The sequence below is a fragment of the Poeciliopsis prolifica genome, unplaced genomic scaffold, assembly GCF_027474105.1.
Source record: "Poeciliopsis prolifica strain line A6 unplaced genomic scaffold, Auburn_PproV2 SCAFFOLD047, whole genome shotgun sequence".
Taxonomy (NCBI): Eukaryota; Metazoa; Chordata; class Actinopteri; order Cyprinodontiformes; family Poeciliidae; genus Poeciliopsis; species Poeciliopsis prolifica.
Window position 1 is genome coordinate 277,991 of NW_026562422.1, and position 20,230 is coordinate 298,220.

A 20,230-nucleotide genomic window follows, 5' to 3' on the forward strand; every position below is an offset into this window, starting at 1 on the left:
AATTTCTTTCTAGGAATATAGTGTAGTACAAATGTTTTTTTTTTACTTGTAAATGTTGACTCCACCCCTTAATTAGTCAAGGAAGAGCCAATGCTTTAAAAGGCAGGTGTGTTAGATCAGAGGAGATTCTCTCCCTCTTGTGTGTGAACATGTCATGCTGTAAACTGGAAGGAAATGCTTTTAGAAAAAAAAGATAAAAACAATTGAGAGCTCTACAACTTCTGAACTTTGTTTGACTTTTTTGATTGCAAACCTACAGACACCAGCAAGTTTTGAGAAATATTGTTTTTCCTGAGGACTCTCGGGAAAGAAAGTCTCTGCTGGGTCTTCTTTGCCAGTTCTGCTGTACTTCCATCACAGGCCAGATTATCCAAGAGATGAACTCCCAGGAAACAAGTTTGACACCCTCTCCACCCTGTCTCTGCAGATGTATTGTGATTGAATGTCTCTTTTACTTCTAAAATCCGGTATGATCTCCTTGGTCTTGACTGTTTTGGATCAAGTTATCTGTGCACCACACTGTGAATTGCTCCCCCTTGTTCCTGTAGGTAGATTCATTCCCCCTAAGATGAGACCCACTACACTTGTGTCGTCTGCAAATTTAAACAAGGATGCCACTTTAGTGGGCTTATACATAGTCATGTGTATGGTGGTGGCAGCATCATCCTCTGGATGTTTATGGAGCTAAATACAGAACAATCCTGGAGGAAAACCTGTTAGAAACTAGAGACTAAGATGAAGGTTCTCCTTCCAGGAGGACAATGGCCCTAAGCATACAGCCAAGAATAGAATGAGACATTGCACTATAGAATCAAAGCATATTCATACATTAGAATTCTCAAATTAAAATAATAAAAATATATTTTTTTTTCTCTTTCTTCCTTTAGCACCTGCTGTCTGTCAGGGTGAAGAGAAAGCAGATTGTGATGCAAAAATAGTTGGGATCTGTTTTTTCCACTGTTGTCAGTTCTTCTAGTTCTCCACCAGATGAAGTCAGGGAGCAAATCATCCATCTTCATTTAATGGAGCTTAAGAGGACTCTGCTACCGCCAGTCATTTGATGGAGTGTTAATCTTTAGTGAGCACCTCGTGTTACTAACCTTCTTTGCTCTCCTTTATCCTGAAACTTACCTTAAAGGTCACTCCTGATGAAACTGGATTCTGTTGCAGTTCATTCCCCAGCTGACTCAGTCACCTGCAAACCTCAAGACTAAACAAAGTCAAGACCTAAATGTAAGAGAATCTGTGGCGAGACTTAAAAACTAATGTTCACATTCTCCATCCACTTAGGCTGAGCTTGAACTATTGTGAAAAGAATAATAGGCAAAACAGATATTTATAATTCAGCTGTACATCTAAAGTGAACATATTGAGCAAAAGTTTATTGCAAAAAAATGTATTTGAGTTTAGCAGTCTTTTGGCATGAGGCATGAAGCTGTTGTGGGATCTGGTTGTTCTGCATTTGAAGCTGATTAATCTTTTCCCAGAGGGCAGCTGGGAGAACAAGCCAAACTGAGGGTGGAAGGATCCTTATGATTGGCTGAGCCTTCGCTTACAGCAACTATGAGCGATGTCAAGGATGGAAGGAAACTCAGACCTGATGATTCTCTCAGCTGTCCTCGCCTCTGTCTTTACATTGCCAGTCAGAGGTGATAAGGTGATATATGCCCCAAACCGGACTGAGATATCGCTGTCTATTGTCCCTCTGGAGAAAGTGATGAGGATGGGAAAGAGGAGATTTGATCTTCTCATCCGATATGAAAAGTGCAGACATTGGAGAGCTCTCTTCACAGGCCAGAGGTTTGGAGTGACCAGGTGGAAGTGTCAGTGATCTGTATCCTCAGGAATTTAATGCTGCTGTCCTATGCCACTGCAGCACCATTGATGAGGAGGGGGAACCTCATGCTTTCCACTTGTCCCCTAATCAATGGACTGTATTGTGTGATGCCAGCATCTTCATGCTAACCAGTGTGGCACGGTACATGCTATAAGCATGTATGCTGAAGTATTCCTGTTTCTCTGCAGACCAGGTTCACACTTGCAGCTCCTTCATCTTATAGAGCCACGGACTTTCCTGGAGAAAGATTACAAAGCTGTTCCATTCATTCTGGATAAGAAATTTGCAGTATAATTATGATAAAATGTTCCTCATCTTTCCCCCCAAAGATGTTCAGATTCATTGAGAAAATAGGCCAGGTGTAAACTTGAATGTAAACCATCCCATGCAAAGTTTGTTTTATACTAATATTGAAAGAAGTTCAAAGTTATCACAAAGTGTACTCACTTTGTTACTATGTCATGTTTATTAAATTGTACTTTGAGGACATTTGCAGTTACTTTCCAAGTTTTAGGGTCACAAAGTGAAATGTATGTGTGCTGTTCTGTTACAATTTTTGGACCATCATGCATGGCTGAACGGTGCTGAAGCAATTCTTAGGTAAATATGATGTTGAAAATGATGAGTCAGATGCTTTACGATAATGTCGATGAGGCTCTAGGTCTTCTGGATGACTACCCTTCTTGGATATTAGTGATTCTGCAGGTGTCACGTAGCTGCCTCACTCTTCTTGAAGGATGATCTAATGATACTTTCCCGCTTTGCAGTGGTTTGGTGGACTAATTCCCCTCTTGTCATTTATTACTTTCAATCTAACAAACAAAAAAGCAATGCGACTTGGATGTAACATGTAATGCTTTATAGAAATGTAGTGAAGTAGAAAGTACAGATACTTACTGTAAAATGTAGTGGAGAAAAAGTTGAAAATATCCACGATTGAATCTACTTAAGTAAAGTACAAATACATGAAAAATGTACATAAGTACAATAACATCCCACCACTGATCAAAGTAGGAAGCAAAATGTTTGTGCCTGGTGAATCTGCAGTTGGTCAGGATCTGGTCACCATAGTGATGCGTCCTTCACTATGGACTCAGAGCCTAGGAGTATCTGACAAGATTGATATCTCTGATTTGGGCACCACAACCTTCAAAATGAAACACAACCCAAGCTGTTGCAAATAACACAGACATTTGCTGCAGTGTGTTTCTGTGTCTCTCTACATGTTCCATCTGTAGGCTTGGCTTCTCAATGGAAACCTCAAAACAATCTAAAATCTATGTAACTTAGGGAATTTGTTCCTAATATCTGTTGAGATTGTCTTGAAGATGTTCTCTCTCTGCAGCTTGGCAGAAATTCTGGCTTCTTCATGCTAGTCAGATTAGTGACTGTCAAACTTGTGCTTTGTTTCAAATGAAGAGTGAAACAATACAAATCTGTTGGATGGGATGTTTGATTTACAGACTGGACATCTGTAAATCAAACATATACACCTGTGTAATATTTGGATTTCATCTCATCTCCATTTCTCATGGTGTTACTGGGATGTGTAGGGTCCACTTGTCTGTGTAGTCTTCATCCCCACCAAGTTTTGTTTTTCATGGAGATTAAGTCAGTTTCTTCCTCCAGAATCTTATTCCAGTTTCCAGGTTTCAGGGGATAAATTGGTAACAAGGGAAACTTATACACTGTCTGTTTCATCTTTATCTTCCTCTCACTAACACTGCTTTTATGAAGTTGTTTAAACTAAACTAAACAAAAAACTTGTTACACCCCTAGTAAAATTAAGGGGTGTAACAAGATTAAAGGAAGGTTTTTGCTTTTTCTTGACTCTGGATTTAACCATCTCTGACATGCAATATCTTGTATACTCAGAATTCAGTTCAGCCTTATCTGTATATTAGGTTCAAACACAAGTGAAACCCAGAGAGCTGAAAAAGCAAATCCTTGAATTTAGTCATAAGGTGGAGTGGTAAACTCTAAAAGGACAGCATGATGCAATGCAAAAACAAAAAACAAAAACACAAAAATTACTAAATGCTTATCAAATAATGTTCATCAAATCAATCTAAAACACATTAAAAACACTGCCTACCTGCATTGCATAAATCACATTCCAAGATTCAACCTTGGTATAGCCGATCTGGTGCAATCCTACCAAATAAAACAATACAAAAAACATGCAATTCATTTTGATTAAAAAGAGATAAATGTATAAAACCTACCTGTGATGTCGAACAACCATGCCCAGGTAACGCTACCACCCGAACACCATTAACAATGGAACCCACACCCAGCAAACAGCGTGGGCCCAACACACACCTGCCCTAACACGCAGGAAATTGACACTTGCCACCACCCTTCCAGCTTTCCTTTTATGGAGGTTCAGCCTGGTGAGAGTGACACCAAATGGTGCCACCTGTTACATTCCTCCTCACCATTATGCATTGGCGACCCGATGATGTACCTCAAATAAACTGTTACCCAAAAACAGAATAATTTCTTTTGTACAGAACAGGGCAGCCTGTAAAGGTTGGAATGCTCCCCTGCATTTTTCAGTGCTGATCTCCTAAGCTCCGGAGTGATGGCTGTGTCAATCTCCAGTGCGGATTTCTTGTCCGAAAGAGGCTGAACATCAGAAGTTCTATCTTCAGAAATACCAACCTCGACTTCTGGGTGAGCAAGCAAGATGGCGACAGCTTAACCAGGTGGTTCCCCGACATATTTTTTAAAAAACACAGGTTCAAGGCAAGTGCGGGATATAAAATAAACTTGAAAGTTAATCAAAATGCACAAACCTAAACCAAAGAACACTCTGGTGTCTCGGCAATCAATCCTGAGAGAAGAAAATACGAACGAAGACGATATGGCTAACCACTCGGGCTCGGAAGCATCGTTAGCGGCTAACGATTGAGCTAACAGTTAATCTGCAAACTATTCTCGAAGAGTTAAGAGAATCACGTCAGGAAAATGGCGAGGGCTTCCCAGAGGTTAAAGAGGATTTTAAGAATGTAAACAGAAGACTGGACAAGGCAAAAACGTGCCTCTTGGAAGCGTAAAACAGGATTCAGCAGCTCGAAGAAGTAGCTATGAAGCTATGTAAAGTGCAGGACGAATTCAAAGCTAAGCTGGTGGAATTCAAGGGGAGATTGAGACGGGAAAACTTGAGGCTCCACGGCATTGTGGACGGCTCTGAGGATGGCTCACTATCTATTCCAGCTCTCAGAGAATCTACTTAGAGAGAAACTGGATATTTCGATATCACTCGACCTGAGCATTGAGAGAGCTCACCGCTCTCTGGGTCCCTGAGCTCCACCAGAGGCTCCCCCGCGTTCAGTAATAGTAAAGTTTGCCACATCCAAAGTCAGTTAGGGTAAGCATATGTTATATGCGAAGGTGACTTGGGAAATATGCCGGGGCCACTTGTGTTTCTGTTCAGGTTGAAGAGTTCGAAGCAAATCATGTAAGGTGCGATTAAAACGCTCACACTGCCCATTCCCCTCAGGATGATAAGGGGTAGTGCGACTTTTCTCAATTTTGTAAAGTTTACAGAGCTGTTGAACCAAATTACTCTCAAAATTTCGTCCTTGATCAGAATGAATCCGGCTTGGGGGCCCAAAAAGTTGAAACCAGGGCTTTACCAGTGTCTCTGCAACCATGCTAGCACGCCGATCTTTTGTAGGGGCAGTCTGGGGAAACTTTGAGAAAACATCAGTCATTACAAGGGCAATTTCCCCATCATCTGTAGCAGGTACAGATGTACAGATGATGGGGTCTAGATGCTTTAATTGTGCCCGTATAGGTTTTAACATTTGGCAACAGAGCTTTGACACCATGCATCTTTCACAGTTTTTACACCACTTTTCTACATCTGAGTACATATTGGGCCAATAGTACCGTGAGTGAACTAGCTGCAAAGTCCACTAAACCCCTTGATGGCCGTGATCATCATGAAGTGACTGGATAACACCTTCCTGCAAACACTGAGGTAACACAAACTGTTCAACCTCAGTCTGCCCATCAGAAGCATGGACACTGCGATAAAGGATCGATTCTCGCTCCCCAAGCCGGTTCCACTGCCGAACCAATTCCTGGGTGACCTTATTAAGTTTGTTCCTCTCTTTAGCATCAGGCATCCTACCTCTGGTCCAAAATTACATAAAAGACCAATGGTAAGATCCTTATTCTGCAATGTACAGAGATCAGCTCTTGAGAGACCAGGGAACACACTGATCTCTTCCTGTACTCCAATAAACCCTCCATCCACACCAGAGCCAGCCTTCACTTCTCTGTGTGCAACATGTTGATGGGACAATGTATCTGCATTAGCATTTTGAGAACCAGGACGGTATTTCAAAATCAAATCAAAAGCTGCCAGTTCAGAAACTGCTTTGTTGCTCTGAGCTTTGCCATCACCAGATGGCTTAATGGATTATTATCTGTGAAGAGTGTGCATTTATTGCCCAGCAGATACTCTCTAAATCTTTCTGTAACAGCCCACTTAAGAGCAACAAGCTGTAATTTCATATAGCTGTAATTACTCATGTTCCACTCGGTGGCCTTCACACTGTAACTTGCCAATGCTATAGGGCGCAGTTTACCCCCATGATCTTGAGAGAGTCCTGCTCCTAACCCTGCATGACTGGCATCTACTTCCAAAACAAGTGGCTTCTGGAAATCTGTGTAAGCAACAACAGGAGTTGTTATTAATGCAGCTTTGAGCTTATAAAAACTCTACTTACACTCCTCATCCCATAAGCCACCCAAAGGCTTCTTTGAGTTTTTGGGCTTTTTCCCAGGAGGAAGCAGCCTAGCAACAAGATGGTTCAATGGGGAAGCCATGCTTGAAAAACCACAAATAAACCTCCAATAGTAACTGGCAAACCCCAAATATGAATGCAGTTCTGCCAGAGTATTAGGTTGCCTCCAATCACGTACTTGTCTGGATCAGTAGAAACCCCCTCTTCTGATGCTACATGACCTAAATATTTAACTCTCTTCTGAAAAAACGGCATTTCGACAACTTGACCTAAATGTTGGTGAACACATTTAGATGTATTCATCTAATACATGTAGATGTATTCATCTAAATACAATAGCAATGACTGGCAACGGCAATCTCCAAACAAGCTGAAAAGTACTGGGTGCGTTACACAATCCAAAAGGCATGATTAAACTCAAACAGCCCAAATGGAGTGCAAAAAGCAGTTTTTTCCTTGTCCTTCTCAGTCATCTCAAGCTGACTATACCCACTTGCCACATCTAATGTTGTGAACCCTTGTGCCCCCACTAAAGCATACAAGGATTCGTCAATTCTGGGTGAAGGGAATGTATCCTTCTCTGTTTTAGAGTTTAATTGTCTATAATCCACACACGTGCGCAATGTTCCATCCTTCTTCTGAACTAAAACTATTGAAGCATATGGACTACTGCTTTCCCTAATAACATGACTTTGCAATAGCTGTTGGATACAATTGCGAACTAAATCATACCTAGAAAGGATAATGCATTGATAAGGTTGTCGCACTGGTGTTTCATCCAGCAGGGGGATCTCGTGGGTCACTAAATTTGTACTACCCACATCCAGATCACTTCTGGCAAACACTTTGTTATATTTTAACAACAATTCCTTCACCTGTTTTTTCTCTTTTTCTGCAGATTTTCAAACTCAGCCAAGTCCAAGTCTATGTTAGTCACAGTGGTTTCATGACTAGCAATAAATGCCATACAACTTTGCGAGTCAACTGAGACCTGAATATTAGAATCATCTGTCACTGGAGTAGCAGTTTGAACAGTGGCCACAACTCTATGAGGTGTTAACCACACATCAGTAACACATTGGTAATGGGAATGAAAGCACCACCCTTCTCTGCCTTCACTAAAGAAGGTGAAACCAGCAATCCCTCTGGGAGACTGCCCCCCTCAGGACTAAGACGTTCAACAAATAAATCAATTGGTTGGTGTAAAGGCATCTGTGGGCATGTCACTGGCACATGACAGAGACGACTAGCTGGGACACACAAAGATTTCTTACCCTGCACTCTGACCTGATGAGGGTTGGGAGAGTTGGCCATCGCTTCCATCATTTCACATTGTCTCAGCATTTTTCTCCATCCCCACCATGCTAATTGGAGTACAGGTGCTTCCCAAAGGTCAGAGCCGCATTGCCTATACAGCTCATGGTAAAGAGGGTCAAACACATTCACCCCCAGATCATCAGGTACATCCAGTTTATTTTATCTCTCTCAAGATCATGGGGGTAAACTGCGCCCAATATATTTCGACGAGGAAGCAACACCCCTAACACAACAACATCAAGCGCCACATAGCCAAGGTAAGGAATTTTTAACCCATTTGTTGCCTTTAAACCCAACCAACGACAGTCCTTTAGTTCTTTCTTGGGAAAAAATTTTTCTGAAAAAACTCTGCTACAGTCGTTACCATAGAGTCAAATAATGAGATCATTAGCAGGACTCTGGAGAACCTGACTGCATTTAGGAGGTGATTCAGCGATTTGATTCAGCTGTGCTGGACCAGGGAGCTATCTAAGAGTTGCAGGACAACGGCCCTCAAGGCCTGGAATTACCCACCCCTGCCATAGAGCCACTGTCCAACAAACAATTTGTCCTCACTCCAGCAAAATCCACCTCCTCCTGCAGACATTCACCTACTAGATTGCATGCACTGGATTTATTGTCAATAGAGCCATGAAAACTGCCCACCAATGTTTGGCTCTGCACATTGGCGGGTTCTTATTTTCCGCTTGCTTAGGAGGAATAGCTTGTTTAGGCTCAGTATTAACAGTAGCAGTACAATTCCTGGCAATATATCCACTTTGTTCACATCTGAAACAAATTGGTTTTCCATTAGCAATTTGTCTAGGATGAAAATTGCAAATTCTAGGGGGAGGTAAAGTTTGAGGGGTCTAAGTCTTCATGGCCAGTTCTAATTGGGCCTGCCGTGCTTTTAACAAAGAGACCAATTCCCTATATTCAGAAGGGCAAGAGACAGAACTTTCACAGGAGGCAGACATTTCATTGAGGACTGGATTGTTAGATTTGTATTTGTATTACTGATTTTCATATTGTGCCATCCACCTAGTGGCTTCCCTTCTAAAATCATGAATGGTCCACTCTGAATTAACATGAATCAAATCTTTTAGTCTCATTCCAAGAGCTTGTTTTCTCACACCATCACAGAACTGGTCACACGGGTGTTTAGAGAAGTGTGAAGCTGCTTTTTTATTATCTGATCCATCAAGTTCATAAGAGCATGAGAATAATCAATAAATGACTTTCAAGTTGCTTACGGTTCAATAGTCTGCGTTGTAGAGAAATTTTTGAATGCATACAATGATGAACATCTTTAAGAACATTAAAAATACATTTCACATTCTCCTTTTGAGCTGTTGGTAAGAATTTAATTTCAGTTCAGGCAGCGCCCTCTAGATGTTCATAGATAATCTGCGCCCATTCTTTTCCTGCGTTTCCTCTTAATATTCTCTCATCAGTTTGACCCATTCGTTCAAAGTCAACAACTCTGCACTATCCAGTTTCCTGGAAAATAGAGGCAGTTTCTTGTCCTGCTGCACATAAATAAAATGATTGTGTCTTACAGTTTCTGTAGCTCCTGACGATGTGTCGGTTTTCCTGAGTCCGATCCCGCTGCTGTCAAAACTGCCAGCCATGCATAATGTTGGAGGCATTGCGTGGCTCAAACACCTTGATGTCATCCAAAAAAGTTGACATGAACTTGTTAGATTCTCTGACCATTGTTGTAGCTGATGTTTGTGAAAATCCGGCAGGAATGATGCACTAATCGACTCAGAAATATTCTATCAGTCCAAGTGGAAGACCCCATGTTTACATAGAAACAAAACGTTGCGAGGCTTTGTTTGTGAGACTTGCAGCCACGTTGAATTTTCTAGGTCGGTTGTGGACAGAGCTTGGTAAGGTCCATTAACAATGGAACCCGCAGCCAGCAAACAGCGTGGGCCCAACACATAGCTGGTCTAACGTGCAGGAAATTGACACTTGGCTATCATCCTTCCAGCTTCCCTTTTATGGAGGTTCAGGCTCTGAAGAGTGCGACACCTAATGGTGCCACCTGTTACACTTAAATCTTGTCTTCTTCTCTATGAAGGGGTGTCCACATTTTTTGTTTGCATATAACAGCTGAAGCCAAGAGGTTACAATGGATTTAATTTCAGTGATGCAGAATTGAGAGGTTTTAATACAAATGCACGCCACATTTTTCATATTTTTGATGTTAAAATAGGAGACACAAAATAAAAATGTTCTTCCACTCTACAATTATGCATTTTATATTGATGTGTGACATAAAATTCTTACAAATTTTTGTCATTTGTGTTTGTTAAAAATGAATAAGTTCAACAAATACTAAAGAACAGTTTTGCGGGACAAGTAAGAGCGACCTTACGCAGAGCGGTTGACTAGTCGGTCTCTCCACACTGGTTTCCGCCCCGGTCTTTTTCGTGTCCGTTCTCCTCCACCTAACCAGCGGGATTCGGAGATTCTATCCCTCTTCTTTTATTGGCAAGCTCATTGGACCAATCATAAGATTCGACACTGCGCAATGTAACCAATCGCCGTCGTCTGCTGTCCTACACCCGTCTAGCATGTTCATGTGCATTTATGTAATGTGTGCCATGGTCTGGACCCAGCAGTGTTGACAATAGGGTGAGAAGAAACAACCCTGAATCGACAACGAGCAACGGAAAACACGACAAATTCAGGGTGTTGTTTGAGACGTAGAGTTTAACCGGTAACGGGAATTTTATAGAGCTAATCTAATCGTTGCGTAGAGCCGTGTTTTATTCTTATTGGTAGTTTAAGGATTTTCCATTTGGATGGAAAACTGCTTGTGGGTTTGGCTGTTTTAGGCCGAGATTTTGCTGCTGGGGAAGAGGTTGTTTGCACCGAGCTGGAGGCAGCCGCACAGTTAGCCTGACAGTTATTCCGACACAAGACAAGTCTCCGCCACAGTCTTCACTGCAAGCTGTGGAGGATCAAGACGAAGTATAACGACGGAAGAGGTTCCAACCAGTCTTGCTCAGGTCGGGACTCGGGCCAGGACAAGGAACGGTGTGTGTGTCTTCCAGCCCGGTCACTGTCGGTGTGTGAGCTGTAGCTAACATTTGCATCATTAGCTTTGTCCCTGTATTTACATCCGGGATGATGGGTGATCGCCCGAGCCCGCCCAGGTAATGTTATCTCACCAACACACATTTAAATTGAGATTTAATATAGTTCCTGTTTTGAGCCTGTTCGCTGTGATCCTTTAGGTGGCTGCTCACATAGCTAGCTACAGCTGCTCGCGTTTGAACTACAGCTATACGCTCAACTTAGGCTAGCTCCAGGTAGCTGGCGTGCTAACGTGGCTAATGACCTAATATATTTTTTTAATAAGCGAGCGTAAGCCTTTTTATTAATATGTTACTCTGGCTGAATATGAAAACTATTTAAATGTGGCTCTGCTCTGGTTCACATTAAAACAGCTTACAGGCACTTATGTGATTCTCTGTGCAAGGTAATTTTTAAGCTAACGTCCCTAGCGAGCTAACACTTGGATAATGCGCTGTCAAGTTTGTTCCTGCAGGCCCAATACGGCCAAACTGACGCCTGGCATCTAACGGCTTGATTTCTGACCCTGTGTACAACACGAACAACTTTGCTGTTCTAGCTCAAGATGGAAGATGTACATTCTTGCTGCTGTATGGGTCGGTTTTACGTTACATTTTGGGCTTTCCCGAAAGGCTGATCTCGGGACAACGTTCTGTTCTCTGACCAAGTTCTCTCAATCTGCATTGTTAAAAGGTTCAAACATAATTTCTAGATGAGATCAAGACACCAGAACATCTAGTGATAAGCATGTTAGAAAGATTTTTGAGTTTTTTTTTAATGTCTAAACAAACAATTTCATGTGAAAGAACAATGAATTGAAGGATAGAGATTTACTGATTAACAAGCTGAAAATTTTTTTGTAAATGTTTTGTTAGTTTTACAAATTAATTTACATTGAAATTTATGAATAGTTATCACGATTCACCATTTTTCATTTTTGCATACATCACAATGAACAATTGAATAAACCTTCCATAACTTAAAATGCCAGTTAGCTGTCTTTTACATGCCACATTAGACCCAACTTAAGTTACAATGCTGTAAAAAAAAAGTATTTTCTCTCTTAGAGCTTTTATGTTTTTATTTTTCATAAGCAAATCTTTATTAATAAGCAGGATCCATGCAAACCTTGGCCCAAGTTAAAATGTAAAAGCTGTGGGACACATGTGGCTCAGGTGGAAGAGTAGTCGGGACTGAAATGTAGTGATCTTGATTCCAGCTTCTTCCATCACTTGTCAGTGTGCTCTTGGTCAAAACACATGTAACTTGCTGAAGTGTGTATGCTGTATGATTCTGAGACAGGCAGCAGAATTGTGAGTGTAAACAATAAAAGCAAAACATTGCTCCATTTGCCAAGGAAAAATCACAATAAGAGTTCAGTTTATAATTTTTCTAGTTGAATTGTGATTTAGCTGTATACATTGGAAAAACACTGACTATCACTTGGATTGGTTGTTATTTTTTTTCTTTAGGTGTAAATGCAACTATCTGACCTGGCAAAATCAAAAAACTGATCTGGTAATAAATTTACCTAATTTAGACATAGAACATGCAAAATACTTGCAGGGACAATACAGCAGCTATTCAGTCAAAAGGACAACTGAAAAACCTGCAATAAGTAATCGGTCTTGAACAGTAAGGTTCTCAGTACACTCAACATGAGTCAAATGAATCTCAACAGTGCCTATATCAAATAATGTTGAGTAAAAAAGGAAATATTCATTCTAAGTCAAATGCAGGTTGCATCAAAATAAACAGTTCTGAGTTACTGAATCAAAACTTCCTGAGAACATGGCTAGCTGATTAATGCTGGTTCTGATTGTCTTTCTGACTGAGTGGAGTAATTCTGGGGGAGGCAAATGAGTGATTATTTTTCAGAAATTATCTGTTTTATGTTAGAACATAGCGAAAGTTTTAATGTGCATATAAAATCTGTTATTTAATTTAATGCTTTATGCAAACGTTCGGTGAGAGAATTCACTGCCGGATGGAGCTTGAATGGAACTCCATCTGTGAAATATCACTATCCATAGTGTGTCCAACTGCAAGAGCAGAACCAGAGTCTTACACCACTAGCTCGTTGACTTAAATTATTTTTTGGGCTATTTGGTTAGCTTTTTGCAGTCATGCTAATCTGGGTGAATGTTAGTACACTCAACAAAAATATAAACGCAACACTTTTGTTTTTGCTCCCATCTTTCATGAGATGGACTCCAAGAAATAAAATTTGTTCCAGATGAACAATATTACCATTTCTTTCAAATGTTGTCCACAAATCTGTCTAAATGTTTGATAGTGAGCACTTCTGCTTTGCTGAGATAATCCATCCCACCTCATAGGTGTGCCACATCAAGATGCTGATCTCACATCATGATTAGTGCACAGGTGTACCTTATACTGCCCACAATAAAAGGCCACTCTGAAATGCGCAGGTTTGTCACACAGCAAAATGCCACAGATTCCGCAAGCATTGAGGGAGTGTGCAATTGGCATGCTGACAGCAGGAATGTTAACCAGATCTGTTGCTTGTGCATTAAATGTTTATTTCTCCACCATAAGCCGTCTCCAAAGGCGTTTCAGAGAATATGGCGGCCTCACAACAGCAGACCACGTGTAACCACACCAGCCCAGGACCTCCACATCCTGCAGGCTCACCTCCAAGATTGTCTGAGAGCAGCCACTCAGACAGCTGCTGAAACAATTGGTTTGCATAACCAAAGAATTTCTGCATAAACTGTCAGAAACCATCTCAGGGAAGCTCAACTGCATGATTGTCGTCCTCATCGGGGTCTTAACCTGACTCCAGATCGTTGCCGTAACAGACTTGAGTGGGCAAATGCTGACATTCGATGGTGTCTGGCACCTTGGAGAGGTGTTCTCTTCACGGATGAATCTCGGTTTACATTGTTCAGGGCAGATGGCAGACAGCGTGTGTGGCGTTGTGTGGGTGAGCGCTTTGCTGATGGCAATGTTGTGGATCAAGTGGCCCCTGGTGGAGGTGGGGTGATGATATGGGCAGGCATTTGTTATGAATGAAGAACACAGATGCATCTTATTGATGGCATTTTGAATGCACAGAGATACCGTGATGAGATCCTGAGGCCCATTGTTGTGCCATACATCCATGAACATCACCTCATGTTTCAGCAAGTTAATGCTCGGCCCCATGTTGCAAGGATCTGTACACACTTCTTGGAAGCTGAAAATGTCCCAGTGCTTGCATGGCCAGCATACTCACCAGACATGTCACCCATTGAGCATGTTTGGGATGTGCTTGACCGGCGTATCCAAAAGCGTGTACCAGTTCCCACTAATGTCCAGCAACTTTGCACAGCCATTGAAGAGGAGTGGACCAACATTCCACAGGTCACAATTGACAATCTGATAAACTCTATGCAAAGAAGATGTGTTGCACTGCATGAGGCAAATGGTGGTCACACCAGCTACTGACTGGTTCTGAGTCCCCAGACCCCCAATAAAGCAAAAAGAAAAATGCACATTTCAGAGTGGCCTTTTATTGTGGGCAGTATAAGGTACACCTGTGCACTAATCATGATGTGAGATCAGCATCTTGATGTGGCACACCTATGAGGTGGGATGGATTATCTCAGCAAAGCAGAAGTGCTCACTATCAAACATTTAGACAGATTTGTGGACATTTGAAAGAAATGGTAGTATTGTTTATCTGGAATGAATTTTAGATGTTTGAGTCCATCTCATGAAAGATGGGAGCAAAAACAAAAGTGTTGCGTTTATATTTTTGTTGAGTGTAGTTGTGTGGTGCTTTACCTGCTGACTAACTGATCTGAATGTCTTCTTTTTTTCCCTAGAGTGAGCCGAGATATACCTGTTTAATAATATTTTTAAGCCTTTCCTAAAACTACAGGTAGACTACTACTCTAAAATAGCACAGAAAATCATTGTTAATGTTCACAACGTCTCCCTCTGTCCACTGATTGGCCCGTCAAAAATCAACAGTAGGTAATCCAAGTTGGGGGGAGAAAGCTCAGGCTCTGTACTGGAGGTGAGAATTTTTTTTCTAGCAGAATTGCACATGAAGGCAATGGTTGTCAGTCTGCTTGTGAGCTAGTTTTGTGTTATCCCAAGAGAACGTCCTCCAGGAGCTCATTGACACATTCAGGGTGTAATGCTCTGCAGACCTCACCACCTCCACTAAGGTCATAATTCAACAATAAGAAAGAAACTGGGCAACATGGCATGTGTGGGCTGGTTCCAAGGTCACATGAACCAAAAACACAGTTTTGATGACCACCAAGACTTTGGTGACCAGTTTAAGTCATTAGTACAAGACAGATCTTGAACATCTATAGAATGTTCAGTACAAGACAGTCATTGGTTCTGTTTTTGTTACATTGTATCATAGTCCATATTATAACATTTAAATTAGGGCTGAAAATCTGTAATTGTGATACTGCTACTGAAAATTGTGTTATTGATTACTTTTGATCCTGATTGGTCCTTTCCTTTCTTTGGCATTGCTCTGAGCTTTAGTATCTGAGGCACCGAAAAGTGAATTGGAGCTATGAGGTTAATGCAACTGGGCAGACATGTTATCAATATGCAACGTGGGAAGGCATGACTCTTTACGGCCCACCAGATATGGCATCCAAGCAATTCTTTGACAGCGGTGATTAATCTGCACACTGATATTGTGATGATAACTGTGATTTCATATGTTAATTAATAATTTGGCTTTGGTTTGTGGTTGGGCCCAGGTGATCTGGGTTGGTTCTGAATAGGCCTGCTACAATAACAAATAAATCATCCCAGTAATGTGGGAAGACATTTTCAAGTATCAATAAACTTACATTTCTAATGAACATTTAACATTGAAACTAACAGACATTTTAAAATAAATAAAATAAAACAGGGCAAATTGAAAAGTGTCAACTGTCACCCAGTTCTTGGAAGAGAAAAAAGAGAAACAATATTTCATGCAAATAGATATTGAGATTTTTAATTTAGCATTTGATAAATTAATTGCTTACTGTGACAGGGCTGGGTTAGGTCTGGTCTGGTCTAGGTTGGATCTGGTCTGGGCCGTTTAATGCGGTGGATCTAGCCTTTGAGAGTATTTCTGAAAGCAGATGCTGTTTAATGCTTGGGCGCTGCAGAAGCCTTTAACCTGACTCACAGCTAAGTTCAGATTTGATGTCAAGACTGTAGCTTCTCAAATAATCTGATGTGAACTTTGATTCTTGTGATAGAAACCAGACTGTCAGACAGTGGACCTTGTAATTATTGGCTGTTTTCCCTTTCCTGTTCCTTTTTATTTTCTCGCCCAAACCCCACCCTTATCCCACCTACCAGTTGTTTAATTGGTCAGTGTGTGTATAACATGTAATAAACACCATAATAATTGATGTAGACAGTCTAAAGTGGGAACACTTTTGCCCTTGACTGCTAGACTTCAAACGTCCTATGGCTGACATTTGAATATACTGGCAAGTATGTACTTGGCATGTATATACTGGTACATACATGCCAAGTATGTACCATTTAAGTTTTAGTATTAACTTAAAAAAAAAAAAACTTTAAATTTTTTTTCTTGGTTTCACTTTGAAACAAAGTGGAGGAACTACACTGGTAAATCCATCCGCAAATATGTTTTTTTTTTTTCTCAGTTGATTTACTATTTAATTCCATAGTAGCTAGGTACTGGGCATTTTGAACTTTTCCACTGTTTGATTTGATTTATTTGATTAAGTACAGACATGTCACAACCATTGCGTCAAACATATCTACATTGACACTAGTACAAGCCTATGCATCCATACACATATAAACATATAGGCATACACACAGAATTAAACGTATATTACAGAAAAAGTAAAAAGAACCTCTTGTAAATAAATTATACACACACACACACACACACACACACACACACACACACACACACACACACCACATATATATATATATATATATATATATAAAGTTTTAGTATTAACTTTAGAATGCTCTGAAAAAGAAAAGTAGTGATTTGTGAAAGTGATGTCAGGACTTCTTTAATAAACAGATTTTTGATTTCAGTGAGTTTTCATTCTGGTAAAATAGAGGTTAAATAAAAGAAATCACATTGATTATTGCAGTCATAATAATGTGGAGTGCCTGGCAGTTGGTGGGGGAGGGTGAGCATGCTGCTACTTGCTTCAAACAACTAGAATAAACCAGAACCAAATCAGAGCTTGCGCTAGACTTTTGTTCTGTCAGTTTGACCGACAGTGTTGGGGGGGAAAAAAAACTGTCTTGTACTATTTTTACCCGTCAAATTATAATCATATCAACATATGTTATTTAGCCGCATTTTTATGCGGTTTAGTTAATATTCACAAAGTTGAAACATGAATCCAGATCCCATCACACATAAAGCAGATAAACGCATCTAACCTTTTCTCTGGAGTGACCAAAACCACTGACTGTGCCCCTAATAACTTATAATAAATTAAATTAAACAACTCCACTTAAATTACAAGCACTTCACCTGCTGCGGTCTGAACGCACAACTTCACAAATTCCTCCTGGTCCGCATCTGCAGAGAAATCTGCACTTGTTCATCAGTCAGTTGAATCTGTCTGATCCAAACCGATCAATTGAACTCTGCGAGCTCTTTACCCTGCACAGACGTTTGTGCGCTTTTAAGAGGATCTTCTTGCATGGTTTCTCCGAAACGGACTGCTGCTCTCCTGAGCGTTGCTCTCCTTCTGGGCGTGGGAGGGTAACGTCTTTAGCTTCATTTGTTAAAACCGCAGGGTGATTTAAATTTAATTCTTCGCAGAGGCAGAGCCGAATCTGCATGTTAGTCTAATTAACATTTGCACCTGTATTTATTTATTTCCTCAAGATAAACTGCCAGCTCATCTGTTAATACTGCAAATGGATTAACACAATCTTGAAAACTCTTAAGTTCTCTTTAAGTTCTGTATGTAATGGAGACTTGAATTAAATGCATCATTTCAACCAAAGGTTTGGAATGCGCTTCTGAACCAGATGTACTCCAAAGCGTCTGGTTCATAACTCTTCAACATTATTTCAGCTCTCGGTCAGAAAGTTTCATTGAGCTCAGTGTCTATGAGATGATATTCAGAAATTGTTTTCTTTTATTGATTTTTGTTGCCTCATTGATGAGCTCTGCATAAAGTCTATAATGTGTGGGTCAAGGGTGTTTACTGTAACCTGTCAAATGACGGACGGACTTTAAATTTTTCCGTCATTTAAAAAATAACCGGTCAAATACAGAAAACATTGCGTTAATGCGACCTCTAAGACATATATGATTCTAAATGGTAAAAACTGCTCCTGAAGTTTGAAACGTTTCCACTTCTACACGTATTCTGCTGTTGTGGAACAGCTTTATGGCACTTTGTAAAGTCCGTCTTTCTTGGTGTATGCAGGAAAGACGGACTTTATGCAGTACCAAATACATTAAATATAGATTGGATCAAGTAAGCTACATTTGTATTTTTAATGACCAAAGTATTAATTTAGAGGTTAATTTAGAATATTTTTCATTCAGTGAAAAAGTTTAAGTGAAAGTGAGATCACATCTCAGAAAAGTTCAAGCGGTGCAAAAAGAAAAAAATACTTAAAAGAAGCAGCAAGCATCTCCTTCAACAGTTTTAAAGGTACAGCTTAAAAAATATAATATCATGAAAACTATTTTTTGTCGCTCACTTCAGAAAGTAAAACTGAGAATGAAATATTAAAAAAAAAAAAAATTATAATTGTTTAAAGATGAGAAAAACCCAAATTTGGTGACTCAAATGATTTTGAATGAGTTAAATATTGTAAAGTCATGGTGTCTTTCCCTAATTGGCTGATTACCTTTAAACACCTGCACATTTCTTGACAAACTGATACTCTGTCAGGGTCAACAGGAAGACTGCTTACTGGACAGGGATCCAGAAAACGGTCATTGACGTGTCGCAAGTGACAAAAAAAAAAGCTGAGTGGAAGGAACCGTTGATAGGAAAAGTGTTCCAGCAAAAGAAATTACTGCAACCTGAGAGGATTGTTAAATGGAATTCACGTTCTACTGGCATCTCTAACCCATCAAAGTATTGTCAAATTCAAGAAATGTTACATTTTTAAAGATACATTTACAGTGGGGGAACAGAATCTTGTAGAACAAGCCCACAATTCTGAAACACGTCTTGTACAAATAACCTTAAAAACTTTGAAGAAAATACTCTGTGATTCTGTTTTAGAAATTGGCTTATAGGGTAAAACATGGAGTGTCATCCTATGAGCAGAAATGATGCCAAGGTGTGCCAGGGAAACGGAAGAAATGTTTTTTTTGGGTCATCTAAAATTCCTTAGCTTGCTTGTATGGGTTTTGTCATCCAAGATATTTACTTTGACTTGTCAGGAGCCAAATTCTGTCTAAGGGTGGCATGAGCACTGCCTGTGTAATAAAAAATAAATAAAATATGTATTGCGTCTAATAAAGACATAATACAAAGTTATTATCTCTTTTATCATTATCACAATAGTAGTACAAAAAAATCAACAAAAAAAAACTTCCAAACCATTCTACCATGTTTGATGTATTTTCATGTGCTCAGCCAGTGATGCTTTTTTGCATTTTCTTCTTGTGCTTTCCAATGACATGAGGACAGAAAGACCTTATCGACTGCTGCAGGTTCCATTCTGTCTGTACCCTTTGTGCTCAGATCTTAGTATGGAGCAGAGCTGTACAAAGTGCAACTGAGGTGCTAGTTAAGTTTTATAGTATTCAAAGAAAGTTTATGAAGCACCATAACTTTGGTTTCTGTAAGTTATGGTTATACTTTAACTGTAAAATATTAACTGCAAATCATTAAGTCAAATCAAAGCTTTCTTTTTGAACACTCTCGATCTAGTTCACCCATATTAGTGCAACATAAGGTAACACAAGGCATTCATTTTATGAAATTTAATGTGGTACCGGCCTATTTCTTAATATAGTGTTTTGGTGTTGGGTACTAACTGGACATCAGTCTAGGAACTGGAGTTTTTTTCATTTGATTGTCTTCTCTTCATATTGCATGTTTCCTTGGAGTTTGCAGCACCTTCAGTCAATGACCTACTGTAAAGGTCATTGACTCTTTACGTCCTAGTCAGCTATATTTGTAATTGCTACTAACATTTTCCAACATATTTTGAACACATTAGATTTATTTTACATTGAAACAAGTTATTCTATCTGTCCTAAAGCTACAGATTTAAAGATCTGTAGCTTTAGGAC

General features: G+C 40.0%; 1 protein-coding gene across 3 annotated transcripts in view; it reads left to right on the forward strand.

Moving 5' to 3' along the window:
• Positions 1-10,380: 10,380 nt before the first annotated feature.
• The window catches only part of ppp2r5eb (protein phosphatase 2, regulatory subunit B', epsilon isoform b), a 34,623-nt gene continuing 24,773 nt past the window's right edge, over positions 10,381-20,230 (forward strand). For 2 of the 3 annotated variants that reach the window (XM_055057067.1, XM_055057068.1), the window contains exon 1: positions 10,381-11,060. In XM_055057067.1, the coding sequence (XP_054913042.1) occupies positions 11,032-11,060 (29 nt within the window). In that variant the 5' untranslated portion in view covers positions 10,381-11,031. The remainder of the gene's footprint in view (positions 11,061-20,230) is intronic. The other variant, XM_055057070.1, reaches the window with a different exon arrangement.